This window comes from Micrasema longulum, unplaced genomic scaffold, assembly GCF_059751315.1.
Source record: "Micrasema longulum isolate JH-2025_06_02 unplaced genomic scaffold, ASM5975131v1 h1tg000639l, whole genome shotgun sequence".
NCBI lineage: Eukaryota > Metazoa > Arthropoda > Insecta > Trichoptera > Brachycentridae > Micrasema > Micrasema longulum.
In genome coordinates, this window is record NW_028277835.1 from 932761 (window position 1) to 956730 (window position 23970).

Here is a 23970-nt window from a genome sequence, read left to right on the forward strand (position 1 = left end):
TGTAAATTGTGACATATTATTACATTAATATTTTATTATTTTCATACCGCGTTTGTAAAATCAATAGTTTTATACAAAATTGTTAGTTAAATAAAAAAATTTGTAGCTAAGGTACAAAAAGTTACATTATTTTTCCGTGCTTCATTTTACAATACGTTATAACCAATCGTCATTATTCACCGTAGCATTCATACATTTATATTACATATCTACTATGTAAAAAAATAAAAATATTACACAGTGGTTATTAATTTAGTCGGTCCTGTGGTTTGATGGTCAGCACGTTTGCCTACCATTCAAGAGGTCTCGGGTTCGATTCCCAACATGGTTGATATGAAATGTTCATTTAAAAGGGTGTTTTTACACTAAAATATTTCATAGTCCCTGGATTGGTACCTGAAGTGTAAAACTGATCACCTTACCTTCATGTAATAAAAAATATCAATATTCGCTGAAATCGGTGTACCAATGCAGTGCCATATGCACCATTAGGTGCGGAAAGGGAATAATGATGATTACTCTGAGGGATTTTATTACTCTCAGGGATTTCATTACTCTCAGGGATTTATAGGTGCACGTTTTAAAATCGAAATTGCTTAAACGTTTTTTTCGCTTTTATTTATTTCTTAGAAATTAGGTGTACTAACAAAACCCGGTTGTTTAAGCATATATCAGAATTATTTATTTTTTAAAATGATTTTTGCGTTCTTATATATGCATGAATATATATATTTTAAAGGAATAACCCGCTAAACCTCTATTCAGGGGCTTGTCAGCAGGTGGGGTAGAGAGGAATATGGAAGGAGTTAAGGAAAAGATACACCACAACACCCAGACCAATTGAGAAAAATATATTTCTTGGATTTTTTTCTTGCAACTGGCAGGAATCAAACCAACTGCGGCACGGCGCGGCGCCTACCAATTTACTCAAACGCTTATTTCTATTTCATAACTATACATTAGATACAATACGAATTATTAATTATCAGAACAAACGGCCTTTAAAGTAACTATTATATTATATATTGAAGCTTGGTCATATTAAGAAAATGCCTAAGGTTTAAAGAATAATGATAAGTACCAGCATACTTAGAACTTACTTTTCCACAAACAGATGCAGTATAATTATTTTTACTTATACATAGGTACTTCCTTAATCTAAGTGCAACGTAGGTATCTATGTATTGCAAAATTAAATGACTAGAAAGTGTAAAGTACATAATAATTCCTACAATCTTTGCTTGAAATAACACGCATACTCCTAACAGAAAACATTTACTTTCACCATTTAAGTACGCACCTATGTTGGAATATGAAGATTAGGGTGGTTCAATCTCTAATTTTTGGAAATTCATAACGGCCCTATGCGGAAAAGACGTTTATAGCCTACAGCTTAAGGGGAAAATAAACAAAAAAAAAATTTACGATCGCATTATCCGCAAGACTGTTGAAGTTTAGGTATTTTAGAATTTTCTTGGTGGTATTAAAAAAATGTTTTCTTGGGTGAGCAAATATTTTTAGATTTTTTTAAACATTTATCGCAAAGATATAACATAAACAAAATGGATGCAATTTTTTTTAGTAATACGTATTTAGCAGTTTCAGAAAAAAAATATGTTTAAAAAAAACCATCAAAATTCCAGTTGACGGTTATTACTAGTCTTAATAACTGGCATTTATTTTCTTTATTATTGCCATTTTTTCATATGGGTACCTGTTTCTTTTTGGTTTCTGCAGACAGAAACTGATGGTTCCGTAACTATTTTTACAATTCGTGTGGCTCGACTGTGACAGGAAAAACCCCTTGGTGGAAGGTAGTATGGACTCCTGAATAATCGATGTGTCTCTTATTGCTTCTGAAATCATTTTATTTGTAAATGTTCAGTTATTCGAGGTTCGGCCAGATTATCTCATTTAGTCAAATCCACATAATCTGTTGCGCAAATATTCTGGCAAATAGAATATTCAGATACTTGTTGCAAATGCAGTCCGTTTCAATTTGCAGACTCTCGGAATTCTCCCGAAAAGCATTTTTTCTTACGTGTCTTCTCTTGTCAGCTAGCACTGATAAAAGAACATTCTCAGGATACAAAGTAAGTCTTATTTTTAAACTGGCTCATAATAATTAAATGAAATGAAATGAAAGTCTTTTAAATAAGGCAATATAGAAATCTAGGCATCTACAGGGCTTATGGCTCATTGGCTGATTTAAGTGGCCAATTTACACACTGTTTAACATTCACCATTCTGCCCATATTTGAACATCTTTATTACTTCAATTCTTTCATCTGTTGATGTTTGTGGAGTTAAAGAGCTGACACCTTTATTTATGCGAGTGAGATTCATCTAATTGAATTATTTCACCTACATACTAGGCAACGTGGCCACTCAAACCAGCCGACGACATGTCATAAGCCTTGTAGATGCCTAGATTTCTATATTGCCTTCTTTAAAATGTTCTTCATCTATGTTGTAATATGTTAATGTTAATAGCTCCCCAGGGAGTTGAATCCAGTCCATGTCTACAAAAATTTGGCAAACTCAAAATATTGTTGAAATGAAAGTCGTTATTGTCAATTTAATCTCGGATGGATTATTGAGAGACGCATACAGCTTATGATTTATATTTGCGGTTGTACCGCAAATAGCCACAAATTTTTCGATGGGTTCTATTCGACAGACTTTAATTGCAACGTCCAAAGTAGATAGTTTCACAATTTCCATTAAGTATAGCTGATTAGTGTTCAAGCCTTTCTTATTAGTGACTGCAGGTAGCTTGCATTTTATTGAGGTGAATAAAACTACAGGCAGCTTCTCGCCATCTAACCATAACCATTCATTTCTCCCAAGAATCTTTTGAGCCAAATTGTAGTTCCATCTAAATTTGCAAAAATATTACAATGTGGAACATTATTGGCATGTAACTGGCACACAAACCACTGTTCCATCGAATCCAATCGCAACAAGGTTTGTAAGAACAATTCTTCCAACATTTACAAATATTTTTCCAATATACTCGGACTCGAGTATTTTTTCCAGACTTATGTGTTTTTCGTTTTGATTTTTCTTCCGCTTTTTCTTAATATTATGGTATCGTCTTTACGTTGGTCAAAACATAAATTAATCAGATCAGAATTTGGTACAACTGGCTGAGATGGAAAAGTGGTTTTTGTTTTTGTTTTCTCATGCCGAATTGAAATTCAATCAATGACGTTCGATATGTTGCTTAGTGATATTACGCCAAAATCTAGAAGTGCAGCTGACACGATAGCTACTCCTGCTCGATTAGAAACGCTATACTGATCTAATGCTCTTAAAGTGTGAGGTCTTTGAGAATTTAGGATAAACCTTCAACAATATTCGACTGTATTGGAAAGTCAGTAGCCTCCTCACAAGCTGGTTCCGTTTGCTCGTATTTTTTCTCTTATCATTTACATTTGTTACATTAAACATAATTTCAATTATTGTCTTAAGTGAAAACAATTTATTTGGTGTGTGCATGAATGTCATATACTAATATACAAAGAAATTGTCAATATTTCTGTACGTTCTATTTGTTCACCTAATAAAATAAATAAATAAAATGATCTTGTACTTAATTATTGGGATTGATGCTCGTTTTTTGGTATTTTCTAACTTCTTAACAAATTATTTACACGATGCAGAAATGTCTTTCTTATGTCGTATGTCGGTTTAAATGCCAAAATATGTACCAGATTTTATTTTCACGGGTAGAATGCATATTTGGTGGCATATCACAACCAGAAGCGAAAATATGGCAATCATTCTTAATATCGCTATAGTGCAAAACTAGTTCAAGTTCATAGACTCACAATTCATACAATATAATAGTAATTTATTTATCGGGAACAGCGGTCGCACATGTTATTCTGACGACTGCTCGCTCACTTTGATGCAGTTTTACGAACTGATTTAAGAGGATACGGGGAAACGGTTGATTATCAAAGCCATCGTAATATGTTATGTAATAAATCATTATGCACATTGATATTTATATTGCTGAAAAACAGTCATTTAGTATCCAAAATCATCTTACTAAAACATGACTTTTTTTTTTAAATCTAAAATTCAACCCCCTCGCTGCAAACCTTACACTTAAAAAATATTTTTTATTTTATTTTTCCCTTATTCTACATACTATATAACATCTTTTCCGCATAGGACCGTTTTGATAATTTCAATTTTTTTTCTCCGTACAACATCGATCCACCCTAATGAAGATACTGTAACTTCGTAATGTTTTTGTTGCATTCAATTTACTTCTAAAATATAGAAGGCTTTTGCTTATTAACATAAATGTGTATCAATTTAAAACACATTCACCTACCTCAACAAATGTCTAATATATATCTTGCAGTTACTAATAAATTAGTCATAAAAACAAAATTTCATTTTATTTTAGATAATTAATTACCTACAACTGTTAGGAGACAAATACCTACTTCAACAAAAATACTTACATCAAATGGGTTGTTACAGATAATTTTTTATATTTATTTATATAAAAAAATGTCTCAAGTACCTACTTGACGGGTTTATTGCTATCTTATATGAATTTCTTCCAACCAACTTAAGTAACAGTGAATAATTAAATATGCAACTCATTTTTCCCATATTGACAGAATGTGCAACAACAAGAAAATGTGAATCTTCTTTTCCTAATTTACTAAGAATTAGGAAGTATATCTGTTTATAATAATAAACTTAATATTTCATGGGGAATTACGGTCAAAACACAAGTTGCAGTGTTGTTTCGATACACATACCTACCAATTTGCGGTAAAATTACCAACTTTAAAAAAAAATTACAATTCACGCTTTATTATAGTGTATTGAACATCATTTAATAAAGTGGTAGCTATGGGCTTATTTAGGCTTTCCTTTATACAACTAGGTGGATAATGATTGTGATTTTATTAACCCCAAGAAACTCATTTAATAGGCTATATTTTTGTAGGAGCATAATTCTACGTATTTCGATATTTACAAAAGTATAATTAAATCAGCGAATTAACCATAAAAAGTATTATGAACATTTTATGCGCTGGTATGTAATATGAATTTAATCATTTCGACGGACGACATGCCTGGAATTTTATTCTAATATATTATTAAAATAAAATCTCAGGCATGTGTGTCGTCTGTTGAAATAATTAAATTTATTATCGTATTATGAGCCTGTACCAAAGTTTACCAATGTACCTAGTCAACTCATAGTAAAAGCGCTTTATTGCTCTGAGAAATTTTGTCTGTAACACACTGTACCAATAATAATTTTACATGACACTGTAAAGCATCGAAATGAACTTTTATACCCCATTGGATAGTTTAGAGTTAACACTACTCATTAAACATTACTCTCGAACCACGAATGGGGGAAATACGAAAGATCACAAACGTGTTCAAAACGAAGCCATGCCGGTTAGTTTTGTGTGCAAGCTCACCGAAGTAAATTCATAAAATTGTAAATTGAATAATTTGCGTTTATAGTACCTTACCTACATGTTATATATAAACTTGCAATTTACAAGGGAAATGTTATTATGGATATCTTAATTTTTCATCAATAATAGATTTAAAATACGATTATTACGGCAGTAAAAAACAATTTCAAAAGGATACCTACAAAAAAAAATATGTCAGGTAAAAATATAGAATACTATAAAATTTAGAGCACAGAAAAGATTATTTATTTATTCTCCATCAAATCTACTTTAGTTACATATAAATATATCTAATAATTTAGCTTTATGAACGCAATAATGTTAAATCAGACATTTAAATAAATTATACTTGAAAATTGAGTTTTTTTCTACAACTAAAATTAAACATTAGATTTTGATCTATTTGAAAAACCAAAAGTTAAAATAATTTCCATTGATATTGTTTTTTTGAAAATCATTTTTTTCAAAAGGTGCAATGTTTTTTAAAATATGTACATTTAATTGGTGTGATAATACTATACTGGCGTTGCATAAAACACGCCACATATGTATACACAGGTACATTTATATTATATTTTAATCTAAGTATTGCTAGTTTTGTTTCCATGTTAATATTATAACTGAAACGAAATAAACATGTCATAAAAAATGCTATAAAAATATTTTTTTCTTCCAACAAGTCGTTTTAACATTTTAGAACGTGTAAGCGAAAAGCTTGTGAACCAAAGCCGAGGAAATAATAATACATTGAGATGCGACAAAGACGTTATATGTTACCTAATCGGGGATTACGGAAAATGGCAATTTGGAATCAGTGTACTTATGGGTTTTCTTAAATTATCGATTGCATGGTTCCAGCTAGGAATCGTGTTTCTTGCTCCACCCCAAAAATTTTGGTGTAAAAAACCGCCAACGTTAGTTAATGTTACGAATATTGAATGGATTCATATGTCTAAGCCGGTAAGTTACATCATAATCTTTATCTTTCCGTTGTGCATTGTCTTTTATGTATGAGTACTTGGGTAATTTGTATGATGGAAAACAAACAATTATTTCATTGTTATGTCATAACAAATTAACTTTTCCGGAATAATTATTTAATAATATTAGCCTGTAAAATTGAATAGAGACCGCGGAGGTAGTATTTAAAAAATATAAATAATAGTCCCTATGTCCTTGGGTACCTAGGTATTTAAAAAAATGTTTCTTAAGTCTATTTTTTTTTCAGAATTCCAGTAATTCTTTCTGTGACATTTACGACCCTGAAGAACTGTTGTCTGAAAAGTTTTCAAGTAATTTAGACATTCATATTGTGCCGTGTACAGAATTTGAATACGATGTTTCAATATTTTCTTCGACTATTGTCAGTGAATGGAATCTCGTATGCTCAAGACAGTACTATGTCGATGTAAGTATTTATCACCTAATATTATAGAAGCTTATGATGAAATTTAAAAGGTAAAAAGACGGGTTCCACACAGTAATAAAAAAAATATTTACAGATTTTTACAAGAACACCGCCTGAATTGATAAATAATTAAAATATGACATTTGTTGGTTGCATGCCCCAGTATGCAAAATTTTCAATAGTAGGTATTGTTACTTTGGTAACCCTATACGTCATTGAAGTATTAATACATAGACGCGCCCTATAGAGTAAAATATTTTAAAAAGTAGTGACACGAAAACGTGCCCATAGTTAGGTACTGAGTTTTTTTTGCACCACAACAGGCCAGAGGGCCCAATTACAGTGGTGAATTACATCACAGAACACCCAGGCTTGAGAAAAATCTCCTTTAATTTTTGTGTTCTCATCGGGAATCGAACCCGCAACCATCCGTGTGTGAGTCAAGCGTCTTGACCACTACACCACGAAGGCCGCCAAGTATATTTATGCTACCAAAAATTGGAGCATAGGTATTTATTTTTGGTTTAAAAGTTTTTATGTTAACGTTTACAACCCAGATAGCAATTTAAACTTGCCTCAAGCTTGTATCAAGTTTGAAGTATCAAGTGTTCAAGCTTGACCCAAGTTTGAGATTGCAACTCTGTAAACTTGAGGCAAGTTTAAAGCAAACTTCCTAGTTACCATCCAACAAACTTGTATGATGTTTGGATTTATTTAGCAAAAAAAAAACAAAAAATACAACAAAAAAAAACAAAAAATAGAGAAAAAAAAAACAAAAAAAAACGAAAAAAAAACAAACAAAAAAAAACAAAAAACATGAAGCTTCTTAAAAATATTAATATTAAATAAAATATCTTGTTATTATTATTCAGTATATTTATTTTGAATGAATAATAAAAAATACGGGCTATTTTTGCCAAGAAAGTCAGATGATGTGATGACAAATAATTCAAGTCAATTGACTGGAGATCAGAGTCCGGTGCATTCTTTTGTCTCTCAACTCTGAAACAAATAAATAAAACTGAATTTATTTAAAATAAAACACTTTGTAAATTTATCACACAATAGTTTATTACATTAAATACACGACTAGTTTCGGGTAATCAGTATTACCCATCCTCAGGTGTAAATATAAACTAAACTAAAATACATACACAGATTAATATTAGGTACTGATAGTGTTGGATGGAAGGGGAAAGGTAATTTGAGGTGGAGGGGATGGGGTTTTCCTAATTATCGCAAATATTGAAAGCAGGGGTGACGAATTTTGGAATATAATATTATTAATCAAAGTTTTTTCTGAATTTAAATTTTTTTGAATTTCAATATTTTCTAAGTTGTTCATTGTGATTCCTTTATTTATAACCGAATGTAAGAGTTTAATTTTATGTGAATGAAACGAATGATTTGTATCCATAATATGGTTTGCGAATTCAGAAAAACTATTACTAGAAAGCCCGCTGAAACAATAAATAATATAAATAAAACTGTTTTATGACTTACTAGCTTTTCGACTAGCGGGATCTCTCATGGTAAAAAGTATCCGATATTCAAATCAAAATTTGTTGCAACAAAGGGAAAACATTTTGGGAAGGACATATGGAATTCTAGGTATTTACTAGGCTTATGTACTGTCATTGGCTGGTTGAAGTGGCCACTTTACAAACTGTGTAATATTAAGCGTTCTGCCTATGTTTAAACATCTTCATTTCCTCAACTCTTCCATCTGTTAACTTTTGTGAAGTATAAGAGCCTCTCGGGTTTAAGTATTGGTTAATTATATCGATACATTATCAACAGCCTTTTCGTTCTGTAAATAAAACATAATTCAATCAATTCAATTCAATAATAGTATAATGTTTGTGATATTTAATAATTAATCAGTTTTAACTATTGTAAGCACTATGCAGTGGATGAGATATTTATGTCATACTTACTTTTAAAGAGCTCTTGACAAGACGGCTTTGTCGAGTGACAGTGCAACAAAAACTCATTTTTAATGTTTTTTCCTCAGTGGCATATCAAAAACGTCCAATGATAAATGCGTAATTATAATGACATGAAACGATGAAACCCACGGGCAAAAACGGTGAAATATATCATTTTTCTACGACTTTGATAGTATTGCCAATCTGAATGTTGTTTGGAATCAACCACTTTTTTGGATATTTGTCATGCACTAATTTAATTCAGCGGCCTCCGTGGTGTAGAAGTTAAGACATTTGGCTCACACATGGAAGGTTCTGAGTTCTATTCCTGGTGAGAACACAAAAATTAAATGTGATTTTCTTAAGACTGGGCGTACCGTGCTGTAATTCACCACTGTAATTGGGCCTCACGGCCTGTTGTGGTGCCAAAAAAAATCGGTCTTCGAGAAAAGTCCTGGGATTAAATATAACAGTTTAAATAAAAAAAAATAAAAAAAGGAATTCTCTTCATATTTTTATGTATACGGCAATGTGTTGATCATCACTATATGACTTTCGGATTCTGAAATACCATTCTTGACATAACAAGATTCCAGCAAGTTTTGTCAAAACTTGTCTCTTTAAATTTGTCATAACAATATTCCAGTAACTTTTGATAAAAACTTGTCGCGTCAAATTTTCCTTTTCAACCTTCCATCAATCTTAAATCAAGTTTGTACCAAGTTTCACTACTATCTGGGAATCAACATGAATTTTTGGTGGATCCTAATCAGATTCTTTCCTTAAATTTCGACCCGTTTATTTCTTTTTACTGGATTTTTGGGAATACAAAAATAATATTAACTCTATTTATTATATTTTAAAAACGTATTCCTATCAGTGAAGCCCTGTTGCGTCACCAGGCGTTGTTTGACCTTTTCAAAAAATAAAATATGTATATTTAAATATTAATTGTTTTAAGCATTGTTAATCACTCATGAACAAAAATTTACCAATGAAAAGTAACACATCCTTTTTACAATGTTTATCCGAAAGGTTTTTTAACGCTTTCATGACACAAACAGGTATTTTGGTTTCGACTCTAAACGTCATGCTTGGCTGGTGGTCGAAAAACTAATAAATTTGCATTAGGCATGCCTTAGTGTTTGGGCATGAGTTAAGCCTCATCATTTTTTAGGGCTCAGGGCAAGTCTATGTGCATTAATATGTCAATGCCATACGGATTATAAAAATCACGACCGAAAAACTTGGCCCGGCTAAACCATAGACAATAAACGTTTTTTTTATCGCTATATAATAAATACAATAGTAGATAAGGCGTACAGACTTCTAGGGTTTATCTTACGAATCTCCAAGCCATTCTCATCACCAAATACATTAAAACTTCTTTACTATACTTATGTGCGAAGTCAACTCGAATTCGCTTCATTAGTATGGTCCCCTCAATATAATGTATATATTAATCAAATTGAAAACATTCAAAAGAAATTTATAAGGAGCCTGGAATATCGTTTTGGTAACATTGAAAATGATTACGGCGCATCTTTGATCAATTTTAATATAGAATCACTACAAAAAAGGCGCCTTAGATATGATTTAATTTTTCTTTTCAAAATTCTCAATAACATAGTTGATTCGCCATATCTTTAACAAAATATTGGTTTCCGTTGTCCTCTTCGCTATACTAGATTAAATTCCTTTTTTTATGTACCAACTTGTAAAAACAATTATACCTCGAATTCATTCATTAGACGTACCTGTAGAAATTATAACGGACTCAGTATTGATGTAGACATTTTTAACTGCACGTTGCATTTGTACAGAAAATTTCTTCATGGGGTCGATTATTTGGGATAGTTGCTGAATGTACATCTTGAGTGGTTTATGCTATGTATATGTGCCGCATGTAATGTATATGTTTGTGTATGTTTTATATGTGCGTTCATGTGTGTGCGTGGATGGCTCGGAGTGTGCATTCGGTATTTTTATTTATTTTAATTTATTACCTCCATGGAAAACGCAAATGTCAACAATTATCCTTTTTTCACTTAAAATTCTTATTTATTTTTTATTTTTTGTCACATTTAATGTTAATATCTTTTTAATTTATGAAAACTTAATTGGTCTTTTTATGTTAAAAAATTGTTGTTTTTAGTACTTATTTTGTATGACTATGTTTTCTAAATAAAATAAAATAATAAAAAAAAAAAAAAATATCACGGGCCAAAAAAATTTCAGTTAAAAAATAAATAACAATTTATAATATTTATTTGTATTATGAATGTGAATGGAACAATGTAAGGTGATGGCTTATTTTCTATTTTACACACTTTTATACTACTCTAATAGTATAATCTATAATATAATAATCTATAATATAATCTCTAATACTCTACTGTAATAGTATAAAATCACAATTTTCAAATTCAGAAAATATTGCAAATTAAATAAAATCTTACTCATAGAATTAAGAATAGTCCAGAAATCGCATACGCGTATCAAACAGAAGACGATTAAACTACTTTTAAAAGAGTAGTTTTACGTTTTGATCTATCAGTTTCTTTGTAGACGTCGCTCAGTACGTAACTCCCGATTTAAATTCAACTATGCCGTGTTGTGTCGTTTTAAAGTGTAAAAATACTGCTATGATCTTAAAGAAACAGGATGATATCACATTTCTTGCGTAATTAGCAAACGAATGTTTAAGTGGCAAATGCATTACTAAAAAAAAAGTCCATCTGTCAGATTGCCGAAGAAACAAAATGGTTATTTCGTTAGTGTTTCCAGGGTAGTAATTTTTTTACCCTACTTTACTCATCTATTAAGAACTATGAAAATTTTACCCCGGATTAAACAACGCCGCGTGGTGGACATTAGACCGACATTATCTTGAAAACATCGAATATTATTTAACATGATATAAAAATATCCGTTTTATGTAAAATAAAATTTGTTTTATATTTTAAGTTTAAAGTTCATTAATTCAATTACTCTTATTAAATGACCCTTGACTTATCTACTCTGTTGTGTCAATCAGTGTTTCTGCGTGCACAATAAAATTTTAGAGAAATTAACAAATGACTTTTTTTTTTACCTTACATTTGTGTTATTATATTTTTTCCCGTCTGGCAAAATTACGCGGCGACTTTAAAATTGCGCGCGGCGAAAGTAAGTGGGGGGTTTCGGAAACAGTAGGATGTATTAAAATATGATTCTACGCTCCTTCTGGACTACTCTTAATTCTATGAACTTACTATTTTAATCTGATATATTATGTAAAATTAACCAGTCAACATAGAAACATTTGAATTTTTTTATTAATGACTGGATAAAAAATACACTAATATTAAAAATCTTAAAAATATTTTTACATAATGTAAAAAATATAATACCTTTTACCTAAATCAAAAAATACAACATATTGTAATAATTAAAAGACATGTTTTTTTTTTAGCTGTCTCAAGTTATTTTTATGCTGGGAGTTTTACTTGGGAACATTTTCTTCGGGTTGATGGCTGATAAATATGGCCCAAAGAAATTTCTGTTTTGTTGCATAGCTCTGCAAACTATTTCAAGTTTTGCTACAGCTTTCAGTCCACTCCTATCAGCTTTTATGGTGGCAAGATTCTTATTGGCTCTATCTTCAGGGGGAATTGCAGTCATATCTTTTGTCATGTGTATGGAGGTTAGTTGATTTTTGTATATTATAAGAAGACAGTTTAATATTTCTAAAAAGCTTAATAATTATCTCAAAATTGAATTTGAGGTCATTCAAGACCATATTTACCGAAGAAAAATATTTTTATTAAAAAATAATCAGTAAAACAAAGGAATATAAACCAAAAACATAAATGATTTTCAAAATATATTGTACATAAACCCTTTTTTTTTTTTTTCATAAAACTTGTTAAAACTCGTAGTTTAAGAAAGTTTTTTTATATTCTCAAGAGTACAATCAACTCCATTATAGAATGAGCAATATTTATTAAAAAAACATAAACATGTTCTCACTGGGGTTACCCGTGTCAAGGACATAATATTTTTTTCTGCAACAGTACAGCCAAAAAATAATATTCTTTACAAAATATCTAAACAAAAGCATTGTTTTAAAACTATGTAAATATACTTTCAAAGGTTAAAACTTTATTATCAAGAAATGAGATAAATTTGGAGAGCAAAAGGAAGAATTCAAACTCAAATTATTACTGAATTATTGAAAAATATATTGTAAGTACATAAGTACAATTTTTTTATTTCGATTCATGTTAATAGTTTAAAGCTGTAGAATTGTATCCTTTATATTTACAATATTCATGTTTGCGCACACTTTTTATTGCAGTTTAATTTTTATTAATTAAAAAAAATACACAAATATTACAAATTGAATTTGTTTATATAAGAAAATAAAACAAAATTAAAATTTTGATGGTGTTTTTTTGAGGAATCCACCAACTTTGTGAAATAAGTCAACGTCTGAGGCAATACTACTTTAGTATACATATCTTTTGATATGCATTATGTTTTTTTTGGTAAAAATTTTTAACCAACTCTCAGTCTGTTTTTTGGATAGCTGAAAGATATTGCTTTTAGCAATAAGGCCACTAAAGTACTCATTCTTTATAATTAAAAAAAGATTTAAATTTAATTGAATTATTTAGAGAAAAAATCGGCTTACTTATTGGTATTACCATTGGTAGGTTGGTTTTGGATCGTGATAATAAAAATAAACAGTTCTTTCTGTAATCTTTTTCTTATTTTAGATTTTTTTCCTACGAACCGCTTAAAAAAAAAATGAAAAACAATTTTTACTTGTGTACCTTTCAATTAATAAAGTGTCCAACAAATGCGATTTTTTTAAGGTTGTTGGAGGAGTTTGGAGAACCATCATACCAATTTTGTACCAAGTACCTTTTGCAGTTGGGAATTCTTTAATGGCTGGAATGGCTTATGTATTGAGAGACTGGAGACATTTGCAGTTGACTTTATCAATACTTTCTACTGTTTATTTAGTTTTTTTCTTTCTTATACCTGAATCTCCAAGATGGCTTTTGGCTACTGGACAGAATGATAAGGCAATCGGTAATGATATAATTTTACAACATATGTAGAAATATAATTCAGTAAAACACACAGACATTTTTTAACAAATCAACTATTTTATGTCCGCTTTATTGTAAAGGTTGGATTTCCGGTAAGGTGAACATAAAATGATGATTTAAAAAGTTATTTTCACTGCAATATTTTAGTCCCTAGATTGGCACATGCAGTGTTCTGATCAAGCAACAAATGATCAAGATATGCCGCAATTGGTGTACCAATAAAGTGCCCTATGCATCATCAGGTGCGAATAAGGGAATGATGATAATTTATATCAAGCAAAGTATTTTGATTGATTTTAGGGTCATCTGAACAAATTAACTTATTAAAGTTTATATATAAGCACATAATTTGTGTACTTATTCAGTAAAAAATCATATATTAATTATATTATTAAATTTTATAGAAACATATTATATTATGTTATTATTATTTATTATATTGACTGCCTTAATTTACTATACGTATTAATAACCCTTCATCTTTTGTAAAAGTTCACTGGATATTTTTTTTAGTGCAATAAGGCTGCTCGTCAATTAAGTACTGTCTTATTTTAGCTAGCCAATTATTATTCTTACTTAAATAGATGATCGCCTGCTACACGTTATACAAGTTTCAAATACAAGATTTGAATAGGATGTTTTAAATTATGCAATTATTATTTTTCAGTAATACTTGAAAAAATTGCTCATTTCAATGGTCGAAATTCTGAAACTATTAGAAGTACTATTAACAATAATTACATCCAGAAAGATTGCCAGGATATGAAGAAAACTACATTAAGAGATCTTTTTGTGTCAAAAAATATGAGATTCAAAACAATTATTTTGAGTATTGAATGGTGGGTATTGTTTGGATTTTCATAATTTAACAAAATTGAAAAAAATTGTATGACACTACTCTCATAAATGTGTTATTTTATTTTGACAATATTTTTGGAACAAAGTACCTTTTATTTTATTTGTATAACGATTTAAAATAAAATTTTAGTGTTTATGAGTACAAATAATGCTATTTTACAAAAATTAAACAATAAAAACTATATATTGTGAAGGTACAATATTTGTAATATTTCAGGCAAAGAATCATAATATTATAATTCTATGATTTCAGGTTTATGGGAGGTCTATGTTTTTTTGCGTTTTCACAGCATGTGGGTCTTGTTGGCAAAAATATATTTCTAACAGTAATAGCTGGTGGTCTAACTGCAATACCTGGAGTTCTTATGTGCATACCGATGGTACAAAAGTTTGGTTGCAAAATAACAGTTGTTGCATCTCAAACACTAACAGCCTTATGTTTTCTATTGATCATCACAGTACCAGTCAATGCTTACCCACAAGATTGGCCTAGAATTGTATTTTCAGGATTGGGAATTTTTGGACTCTCAGTAAGTAAACATTATATCTATGGTCTTTAAGATAAGCAAGATTTGAGGTGATTCTAAATCTGAAACTTAGTAGGTACCTAAAAGGTGGAATATCTTTTAACCGAGAATATATCGATGGTGATCTGGTGATATATTTTATATCTAAAAAAAATTATATGTTACAGTAACTCATTTTAATATTAAAACATTTTATTTTTATTTACATTATGCCTAGTTCAATTGGGACAGTATAATAATGTCTTGTCCTAGCTTCAGACCTATTGTCTTAGTGTAAACAGAAATATGAAGGACAGGACAATGAACCAAGACATTGTCCTAGAGATAGAAACGCAGGCTATCTCCGCAGGGCAATGGCTTATCCCCATCATCGCTCGCATTATTTTGAATCCATTTTTGCAGCTGTTAGCGTTTGAATTACGGCCAAATAATTGTACTGTCCCACTGTCTTGTCCTGCATGGTCAAGACTGTTCACGGAGACAGGACAGTATTGTCCCGTCTATTGTATTTTCCTGGTGTGAATTCTGTTTTGTTAAATACAGAGAGACAGCTATTGCGATTTAAATTAATGTTACTTTACGATATTTTTGGGTGTTCAATAGATTATTTTATGGAAATAACGATTTGTTAAATGTGGCAGCGAATATGGCATCATAATTGATTTATTGCAGTTAATAAAAATCCTAAAAAAACAAGTTATGATGTATTGCCAGATCACTAACGATATGTAGATCAAATGAATGTAAATCTTAAATGACAAAATCACTTTTAAAAAATGGATTTTGAATAAGTGCAAACTTTGAACGAGTGTTTAAGATTTAAAAAATATCACTAAGATGGTTTGGTCATGTGGAACGAATAGATGAAGAAAGAATGGTAAAACAGATATATTATGGTGAGAGTAAAAAGTAAAATAGGATAGGGACGTTCAAGAAAGACTAGGAATGAGCAGATAAACTAAAATCTCAAGCCAGTCATGTCAAAAGCAGATACTCTCAAAGGGTGTGTATGGCAAGATGTGGCAAAAGCTAGGAAAGACACATGAGGTATTCTATCTGAAATAGCATTATTATAGAAATCATCATCATTCCCTTTCCGCACCTAATAGTGCATAGGGCACTGTATTGGTACACCAATCGCACCGTATATTGATAATTTTTGTTACATGAAGGTAAGATGATCAGTCTTACGCTTCAGGTACCAGTCCAGGGTCTATGAAACATTCTAGTGTAAAAACACCCTTTTCAATATTTCATAGCAACCATGATGGGAATAGGAGCTATATGAAACCCGAAACCCATTGCATGGTAGGCAAAAGCGCTGACCATTACACCACGAGGCCGACAAAATAAAAATATTATAGAAATAGAATAAATTGTACTTCTATTCAAACTAAATTTTAATATGTGAACATTTTTTAGGTAGGCGTTCCAGCTTTGTGTCTTTATACGGGTGAACTATATCCAACTGTAGTGCGTAATACAGGAGTAGGATACGCTTCCATGTTCTCACGCCTAGGCTCTATGGTATCTCCGTTTATTGTTTATCTTGAGAGGCTATCAGCACCCTCTCCATTCATTCTGCTCAGCATTTTGACCATTGCACAGACTGGTCTCCTTTATCCTTTGCCAAACACTAAAGGACAACCACTTTTTGACACAATACAACAAGCAGAATGCTATGAAAAGTAAGATATATATTACCTATGAAATTATTTAAAAACTAAGGTAATTTAAAAAAAAAAAATCTGATTCCAACATGTTTTCTTAACTCCGAGAACTTTCCTCTTTTATATCGTGAGCTTTTACTTTACTGCCCTCATAAGCAAAAGGGCAGCTATTTGGAAGTAACTTTTTAGCATTTATCAACTTAAAAATTAAAAAAAAAAAAACTAAATAATCTCAAGTAAAAACACAGTATGTCAATTGTTTCACAAGCATAAAACCTGTATGTGTGATATCTTTGCTTGTGTTTTTGCTTATGAATCTCTAGATACTGCATTATTGCTTGAAAAACTTACAAAAACATAACATTACATTTCATACTGAAATAATTGGTTTATCACTTATTTCTTTATATCAAATGGTTTGAAATTTCTTTTAGAACATTACCTCATATTCAATTCATTCTGTCCTTTTTGCTTATATTTAAAATTTGTTTTATGAAATATTTTCTTGAATAAAGCTATTTACATATCATCATAAGCTTGACAGCCCTGGGTGGGCCTCCACTCTTGCCGGTCTGCTGTCCTTCCTTTTCAGTTCCTCACTTCCAACATTGTCATATCTGCACTGATGCAGTCCATCCATCGCATTTTGAACCTTCCTGGTCTTCATTGTCCTTGTGCCACAGAGAGAGTTAGGTGTTTTATGGGGGTTTTAGTCGTCCCTTCTAATTGTATGGCCAGTCCACCTTAAGTATCCCTCCTTGATAGAGTTGATTACATCAGGCACTCCGTAGATTTCATATAGCTCCCTATTGTAGTGACGATGACTATGGTTGTTTTCTCACACAGCGGTTGGCAGCTATTATTCTCCTCCCGATTTCTTCTTGTGTATTGTCGACACTGGTGACTGTGAAACCTAGGTATGTAAAGGACTTAGATCACCTCAAATTTGTAGTTTCCCGCTGTAAACGTGTGGAGGCAATCATTAATTTTGTTTTGTCCTCATTAATGATGAGTCCCATTTTCCTTGCACTTAGTTCAAGCGCTATGAACGCTTCACGGGTGGTTTGGAGAGATATATATATTTACATGATAAAATAAATGTAAATCAAGATAAACCCCAGTTCTGTACTGACTATTGTTTTGTTTCTAGAGATAATGCTCGCAGATATTCATCCAATTTTAAAAGTAAATGGGACAAAAGAAGAAAACCAAACGAAGACATTTAATTGACATTTATTCACACAATAATCGATTATTATGATAGTGTATACTTTGTAACAATTAACATACACATGAATACAATTATAGTAAGCTAGATTAAATAAAACATGAATTATAATTTGGCATTATTTTATTCCACTTAGATTAAATTTTCAACCAATTGAGTCTTTCATAGAAAAGAGATTTATGTAATATAAGTTATTTGGTGATCCCTTTGAGCAATAAAAATAAATGCATAATTCAGTAAGGATATTAGGCAGAATATATTTACTAAAGTTATATTTACATAGGTGAAAGTGCTCCTACAATATTTAAACTTAACCAAATACATACACATTATGGTAAATGATAAAATAAAACTTTTTAAGTTTTATAAGTAATAGTGATGACTGGCTATGTAGAATATTAAAACTATTTGTGACTTGTAAATGTTCAAAACCAACCTCTGCGCAGTATTTTGAAGGAATAAAGTAAAAATGGATACAATCTTTTTATTCTGCAAATTTTAGTTTAGTTTCATGTTTGTTTGAAAACATAGCTTATTACTACAATAATGTAATATTGAACACATATAAAAAGCAATATTTTACATTTTATGTAATATGATTTGGTTTACTAACAATATCTTGTAAATAAATCCTTATTCTCAAAATGTAACTACCTATTTACATACCATATTACATGTACTTAGTGTAAGTATGGGTATTCCAATTTTGAACTGGTTTAAAAAGACGGTTCAAATGCTTTGAGCTGTTGAGCTGAAGCTCAAATTTATAATATATTTAATCATTGTGAGTTTCATACGTGTACGCAATGCTTTACAGAAAATTATATGTCCGGTCAGCTGACTCAGCACGTTAGCACCACTAGCGGTGATTCGGTGAATAATACATTTGTGTTTGAAAATATAAATATTATGATTGTGATTCGTGATGTCGTAAGAACCATGATTTAAAGTTCCCCGATATAGTATTTAATTAGGTATTTCATAAAAGAATCAATGCGCGAATGATGAATAGTTGCAGCGTCGTCGACCATTTCTAAAAAAATTAAGACAAAATAACATAAAACGGGAACAACAAAACGTAAACATGGGCCAGAAAGCAGAGTGTAATGCTCTGGCAAAAAGTACCTGGTCAGCACCATGCGAAGGTATTGATAAAAGGGTACTCGTAAAGTTTTGCTTTTGACCTAATAAAGCTCAGCCGAAATCAATAGATCAATAGTTATCACTACAGCCCTTATAGGGCACTGCAGATTGAACAAACACTTTACTAGAATGAACCTTACTGAAACTTCTAGATATAGGTTCTGCAGTGCAGATGAGGAAACACCTATACACATTCTATGTGAATGTGATGCTTCATATACATCATAAAAGGAGCCTCATCCTCGGGGGACCACTGGTTAAATTTGAGGATGTTAAAGAGCTAGCCCCCTACCTAATAGCTTGATACTTTACAGATCTGGGCTTGGAGGGGGAGATTTAGCAAAATGTAAACTCACGCCTTCCACACAGTAGCCAGGCTCTTTATAAACCTGGGCTTGGGGGGCGAGACCTATTCACGGAGACCTGTTACAATAGGTCGTCGCAGTGACGTCAGGAGCTTGCATGGCCTGACCCCTACCACTAAGAATAAGAATACTCATGCCTAACTTAGTGTGAAGTAAACTAGAGACCTCCTTATGCATAAAAAACTTAAAATAAAACAGTCAAACTTTTTCAGTTTATGATAAACAATAATGAATTTGATTTAAAACTGGAATCAATATTTATGAAATAAGAGTTTTCTTTTTACAAAATGTTCAATACTCTTTTTTGGAATATTAAATTTAAATGGTTTAATATTATTAAATACTAAATATAAAATTAAGTATGGAATTACAAATTCTGCATCATTATGTCATGTGTGTGATTTATGATTCTTTTTTCTTATCCATTTTCTCAATTCGCTGCAAGAGTGTAGGGTGTGAATGATGCCATGAAGAATACAGTGAATCATAAATTGGAAAGCCTAAATTGTCAATGTTAAGTTTGATCAGGGCTTTTTTGAGGTTTTGAGCGTGTCCTAAATTAATAGCGAAGTTATCAGCTTGAAATTCAAATTTCCTGGAAAGCACAGTCATCAAGAATGTAAGAACCGCATTGTAAGGAGCAAGAACCAATTGCAAAACGGCTACCATTCCGACAAGAATCGGCTGCTGTCCATCTGGAAACCCGAGGGCGCGGTATAATGAAGCATGTTGGAACATCAAACCGAACGCTCCGAACATTAGCAACAGATTGATTTGCATTAGCACTAAGTTAAAGTGAATATGTCCATGACTCCAATGTCCAAGTTCGTGAGCTAATACTGCCAAAACTTCAGGATTCGAACAACCTTTCTTTTTTATGGCTTTCTTAGAGCCCTCTTTACGGGAAACGGATGCTTCAGTAGTATCAGTAACTTCCTTAGTTTTTGCTTCATTCTTAGAATAGCTTTCCAACAAAGTATCGAATAAAACAATACGCTTGGAGCCGAAGAGACCATAGAAATAAGCATTGCTGTGTGCGGAACGTTTAGATCCTTCTACCACATAAAGTTGGCCGAGGGGGAAATCCAAAGATAATGCTAATTTTTCTATGGATTTTCTCAGATCTCCATCAGGAAGTGGAGAATACTTGTCGAAGAGTGGTGCAATAACAGCGGGATAAATGGTAACAAGTAAAATAATCATCACACCAGAGAATACCCACAGCCAGAAGATAAACATGTTTCCTCCTCTTTGGATAATGAATACAGCGATAGAGGTTAAAGATATAGACATAAACTGACCAACAAAAAAGCTCTTAATACGATCCTTAAGGAAGAATCCAGGGGTCTGATTGTTGAATCCATGTTTCTCTTCGAGAACAAACGTAAAGTAAATAGAAAATGGTAATTCAATAACAGTACTAAAGGAGTTCACGATGATCATGAAAAAGGAGCTTGTTATAATCTCATTTTCTCGAGGCATTCCTAATAGAAGAGCAATGTTTTCTCCAACTTCCCAAAAGAGAGCCATCCAGCCAAATGCAATTACTCCAGTGTTGAAACAGCAAGAGACAAAATCTTTTACCATTCCAAAGTTTGCTTTATCCAATCCATATATACGTGCCATTTGAAATGTGTCATTATCGAGAATGCCTGTGAGTTCTTGTGGAATTCTCTTACTAGTTCTGAACACTTTAATCTGGAATCAAAATATAAATGTCAATTCTAACTGGTGTAATTTTTTAAGGCAATGAGATAGCTGTTTTTGTATTTCTGCTTATGAAAAATTTGTACTAAATTAAATAATAAAACTATCTATTGGCTAATCAGAGCTGGTTTAAGCTCTATCACAATATTAAAACAATGTTGACAATAGATACAATAAAACGGAAGTGTTTATTCTATAAAATGAAAAAATCATTCATAAAATTATAAAAAAATGATCTCTTACTATAAGTATATTCTTTAAAGTAATAACCTAATACAGTCACCCATATGGAGAAAAACATTCTATGATTATTGACCACGAAGTAAGTTACAGATTACAGCAATATAAAGAGCCGTAGGTAGGTCCATTAAAGCTTAGGGGCTTCTCTAGAGAATTATTACTCTGAAGTATATTCATATATCCATAATCCTTACAATTGTACAATTATTGTCAAAAAATCTAATGAATACTTCATAATTTTTCCAAATGTATCAAAGTATTATTACAAATATAAACACATGACATTACCCATTTTTTCATGTTAAAAAACACCTGAGAAAATAATTTTGTGCCGGAAATCATAAATTAAAAAATATATTTGCTTTTACATACTTGACATTTTTATTATAAGCGTTATAATCTAATGGTTGGAATAAGCTGCCACAAGAGCTGATTTCAATGTGTAGTCCCAATGGGTTCAAAAATGGACTAGATTTGTTTTCGGAAAAGTTAAAGTGCGCTAACAACTAACTTTCGTTTAAATAGATTTAAGCATATCATATGCATATAATAAACTATTCTCCTGGGAAGTGTCGAAGGGACAAGGTCGCGTGGACGTCAACCGACAAGATGGAGCGGTACAGTCACTGAGTTATCAGAATCATCACTGACGAATGCCTTTAGAAGAGCACAAGACCGTTCCAGATGGAGGGAGACAGTCCACAGACGAGCCATGCCTGGAGTCAGGCGTAATCACCATCCTCAGACATGAGGCACGGATTGAAGAGAGATGCATATAATAATTTTATACTGTTCTCTTGTAAGAATTAATTTAGATTTTAATTCATCAATATGGTCACCCTGCTATAATGTTCATGTTTATAATATAGAAAACATTTAACATAAATTTCTAAGATATATAAACTACAAACTAAAAATTCCAATACAAAATGTGAATTATGACTATTTATTAACACTGCTTAACCTAACAACACTTTCTGAAAGAAGAACTATTAATGATCTCACTGTACTGTATAAAATTGTAAACTCTCTTTTTGACACACTAAAAATACTTGAATTGATTTATTTTAGAGTACCTGCTGTCAACACTAGGAGTACTTTATTGTTTCATTGCTCCAGTACTTCTTCCAACCAACAAAACAATTCATTGATACCGAGACTGCATGGGTTAGGTAACACTTATGGAACGGCTGCAGACATTGTGTCCAATTCTTTACTATCTTATAAGTCCACAATATCAAGTTTATTTGTAGCTGCTCGTCAAACTATTATTGACAATTCAATTCCATAAATTAAAAAAATACTTGTTTATTTTTATTACCATATACTTATTTCATAGATACATATTTTTATTTCTTATTTTCTCGTGATAAAATATGCTTGCTTGTTTATTAATTTAACTTAAAAATGTCTTTCTTGCTTACCGTAACTATTTATTTATTGTTTGCTTTACAGAATTTATTTCATATGCTTATATCTTTGCATTTTTTGTTTATATGCATACTGTTTTTTCTTGCATACCTTTGTTATTGTTTTTTTTTTTACTTTGTAAAACTTTTTATTATTTCCTTTTTAACTAATTTCACATATTTGTTCTGTATATTCTGTGTTTATTATTTAGTGTGTTAGCATGTATTTCATTTTTATTTTTTGTAAATGCCTTTTGGGCGTTAATGAACAAAATAAACAAATAAATATGCTCGCTTAAAATTAATAATAATAATCTGAAATTCCTTGTTTCTTTAAGGCCTTTATTTCAAATATTAGTTAACTGCATGAAAGTTAATAAGCCTCATTCATACAAATACTATTTTAAAAACAAATTAATAATCGATTTCGGTTCCAATCTGACAACTTTGTAATATACAAGGCAATGAGTTTTTTTGTTGCAAACTTTGACAGCCCAATAAGTGAAGATCAATAAATTTTAGCCAACATTATTGTAGTTCATGTTTTATCTCAATAAGAAACAATTACATGTAAGAGTAATGATTGCTGTAGTTAAATAATAGAGTTTTAATATGTAATATTTCCGAAAGGATTATTTATATGTTGTTTGCAACATATTCTGTTTTAAAAAACGATAATATTTACCTGACGTGTCGTTAAAATTGTTTCCCACAGATATTCGAGCCACATAAAGAATATTATGACTATGGCCACGGTATTTCCGTCAAACGGATCTGTACTTTTGGGATCCATTTGGTAAAAATTGCACAAATTCAAAAATAAATTAACTGAACGGGTACAACAGGTCAACCGCCATAAGAACCGCACCGCAAAAGAAGTGAACTTAGTAACAAGTAACAGGAGGAGAGAGAACATTCAGAAA

General features: G+C 31.2%; 2 protein-coding genes across 3 annotated transcripts; one reads left to right on the forward strand and one right to left on the reverse strand.

Moving 5' to 3' along the window:
• Positions 1-5388: 5388 nt before the first annotated feature.
• Positions 5389-18291, forward strand: LOC148279948 (solute carrier family 22 member 13-like). 2 transcript variants are annotated; one of them, XM_088229148.1, is made up of 8 exons: positions 5389-5664; positions 6163-6425; positions 6694-6873; positions 12256-12486; positions 13661-13880; positions 14568-14739; positions 15012-15288; positions 18106-18291. In XM_088229148.1, exons 1-8 carry the CDS (start codon positions 5658-5660, stop codon positions 18109-18111), a joined length of 1356 nt encoding a protein of 451 aa, XP_088085274.1. In that variant the 5' UTR covers positions 5389-5657; the 3' UTR covers positions 18112-18291. The 2 variants fall into 2 exon arrangements, with proteins under 2 accessions (XP_088085274.1, XP_088085275.1); XM_088229149.1 differs by lacking the exons at positions 5389-5664; positions 6163-6425; positions 6694-6873 and adding exons at positions 11623-11739; positions 16708-16973.
• On the reverse strand, positions 18173-23970 carry LOC148279949 (CAAX prenyl protease 1 homolog). Its single transcript, XM_088229150.1, has 2 exons — positions 23733-23970; positions 18173-21389 (listed from the first exon to the last, which is right to left on the reverse strand). The coding sequence occupies exons 1-2, from the start codon at positions 23961-23963 to the stop codon at positions 20094-20096; spliced, it is 1527 nt and encodes a 508-aa protein (XP_088085276.1). The 5' UTR covers positions 23964-23970; the 3' UTR covers positions 18173-20093.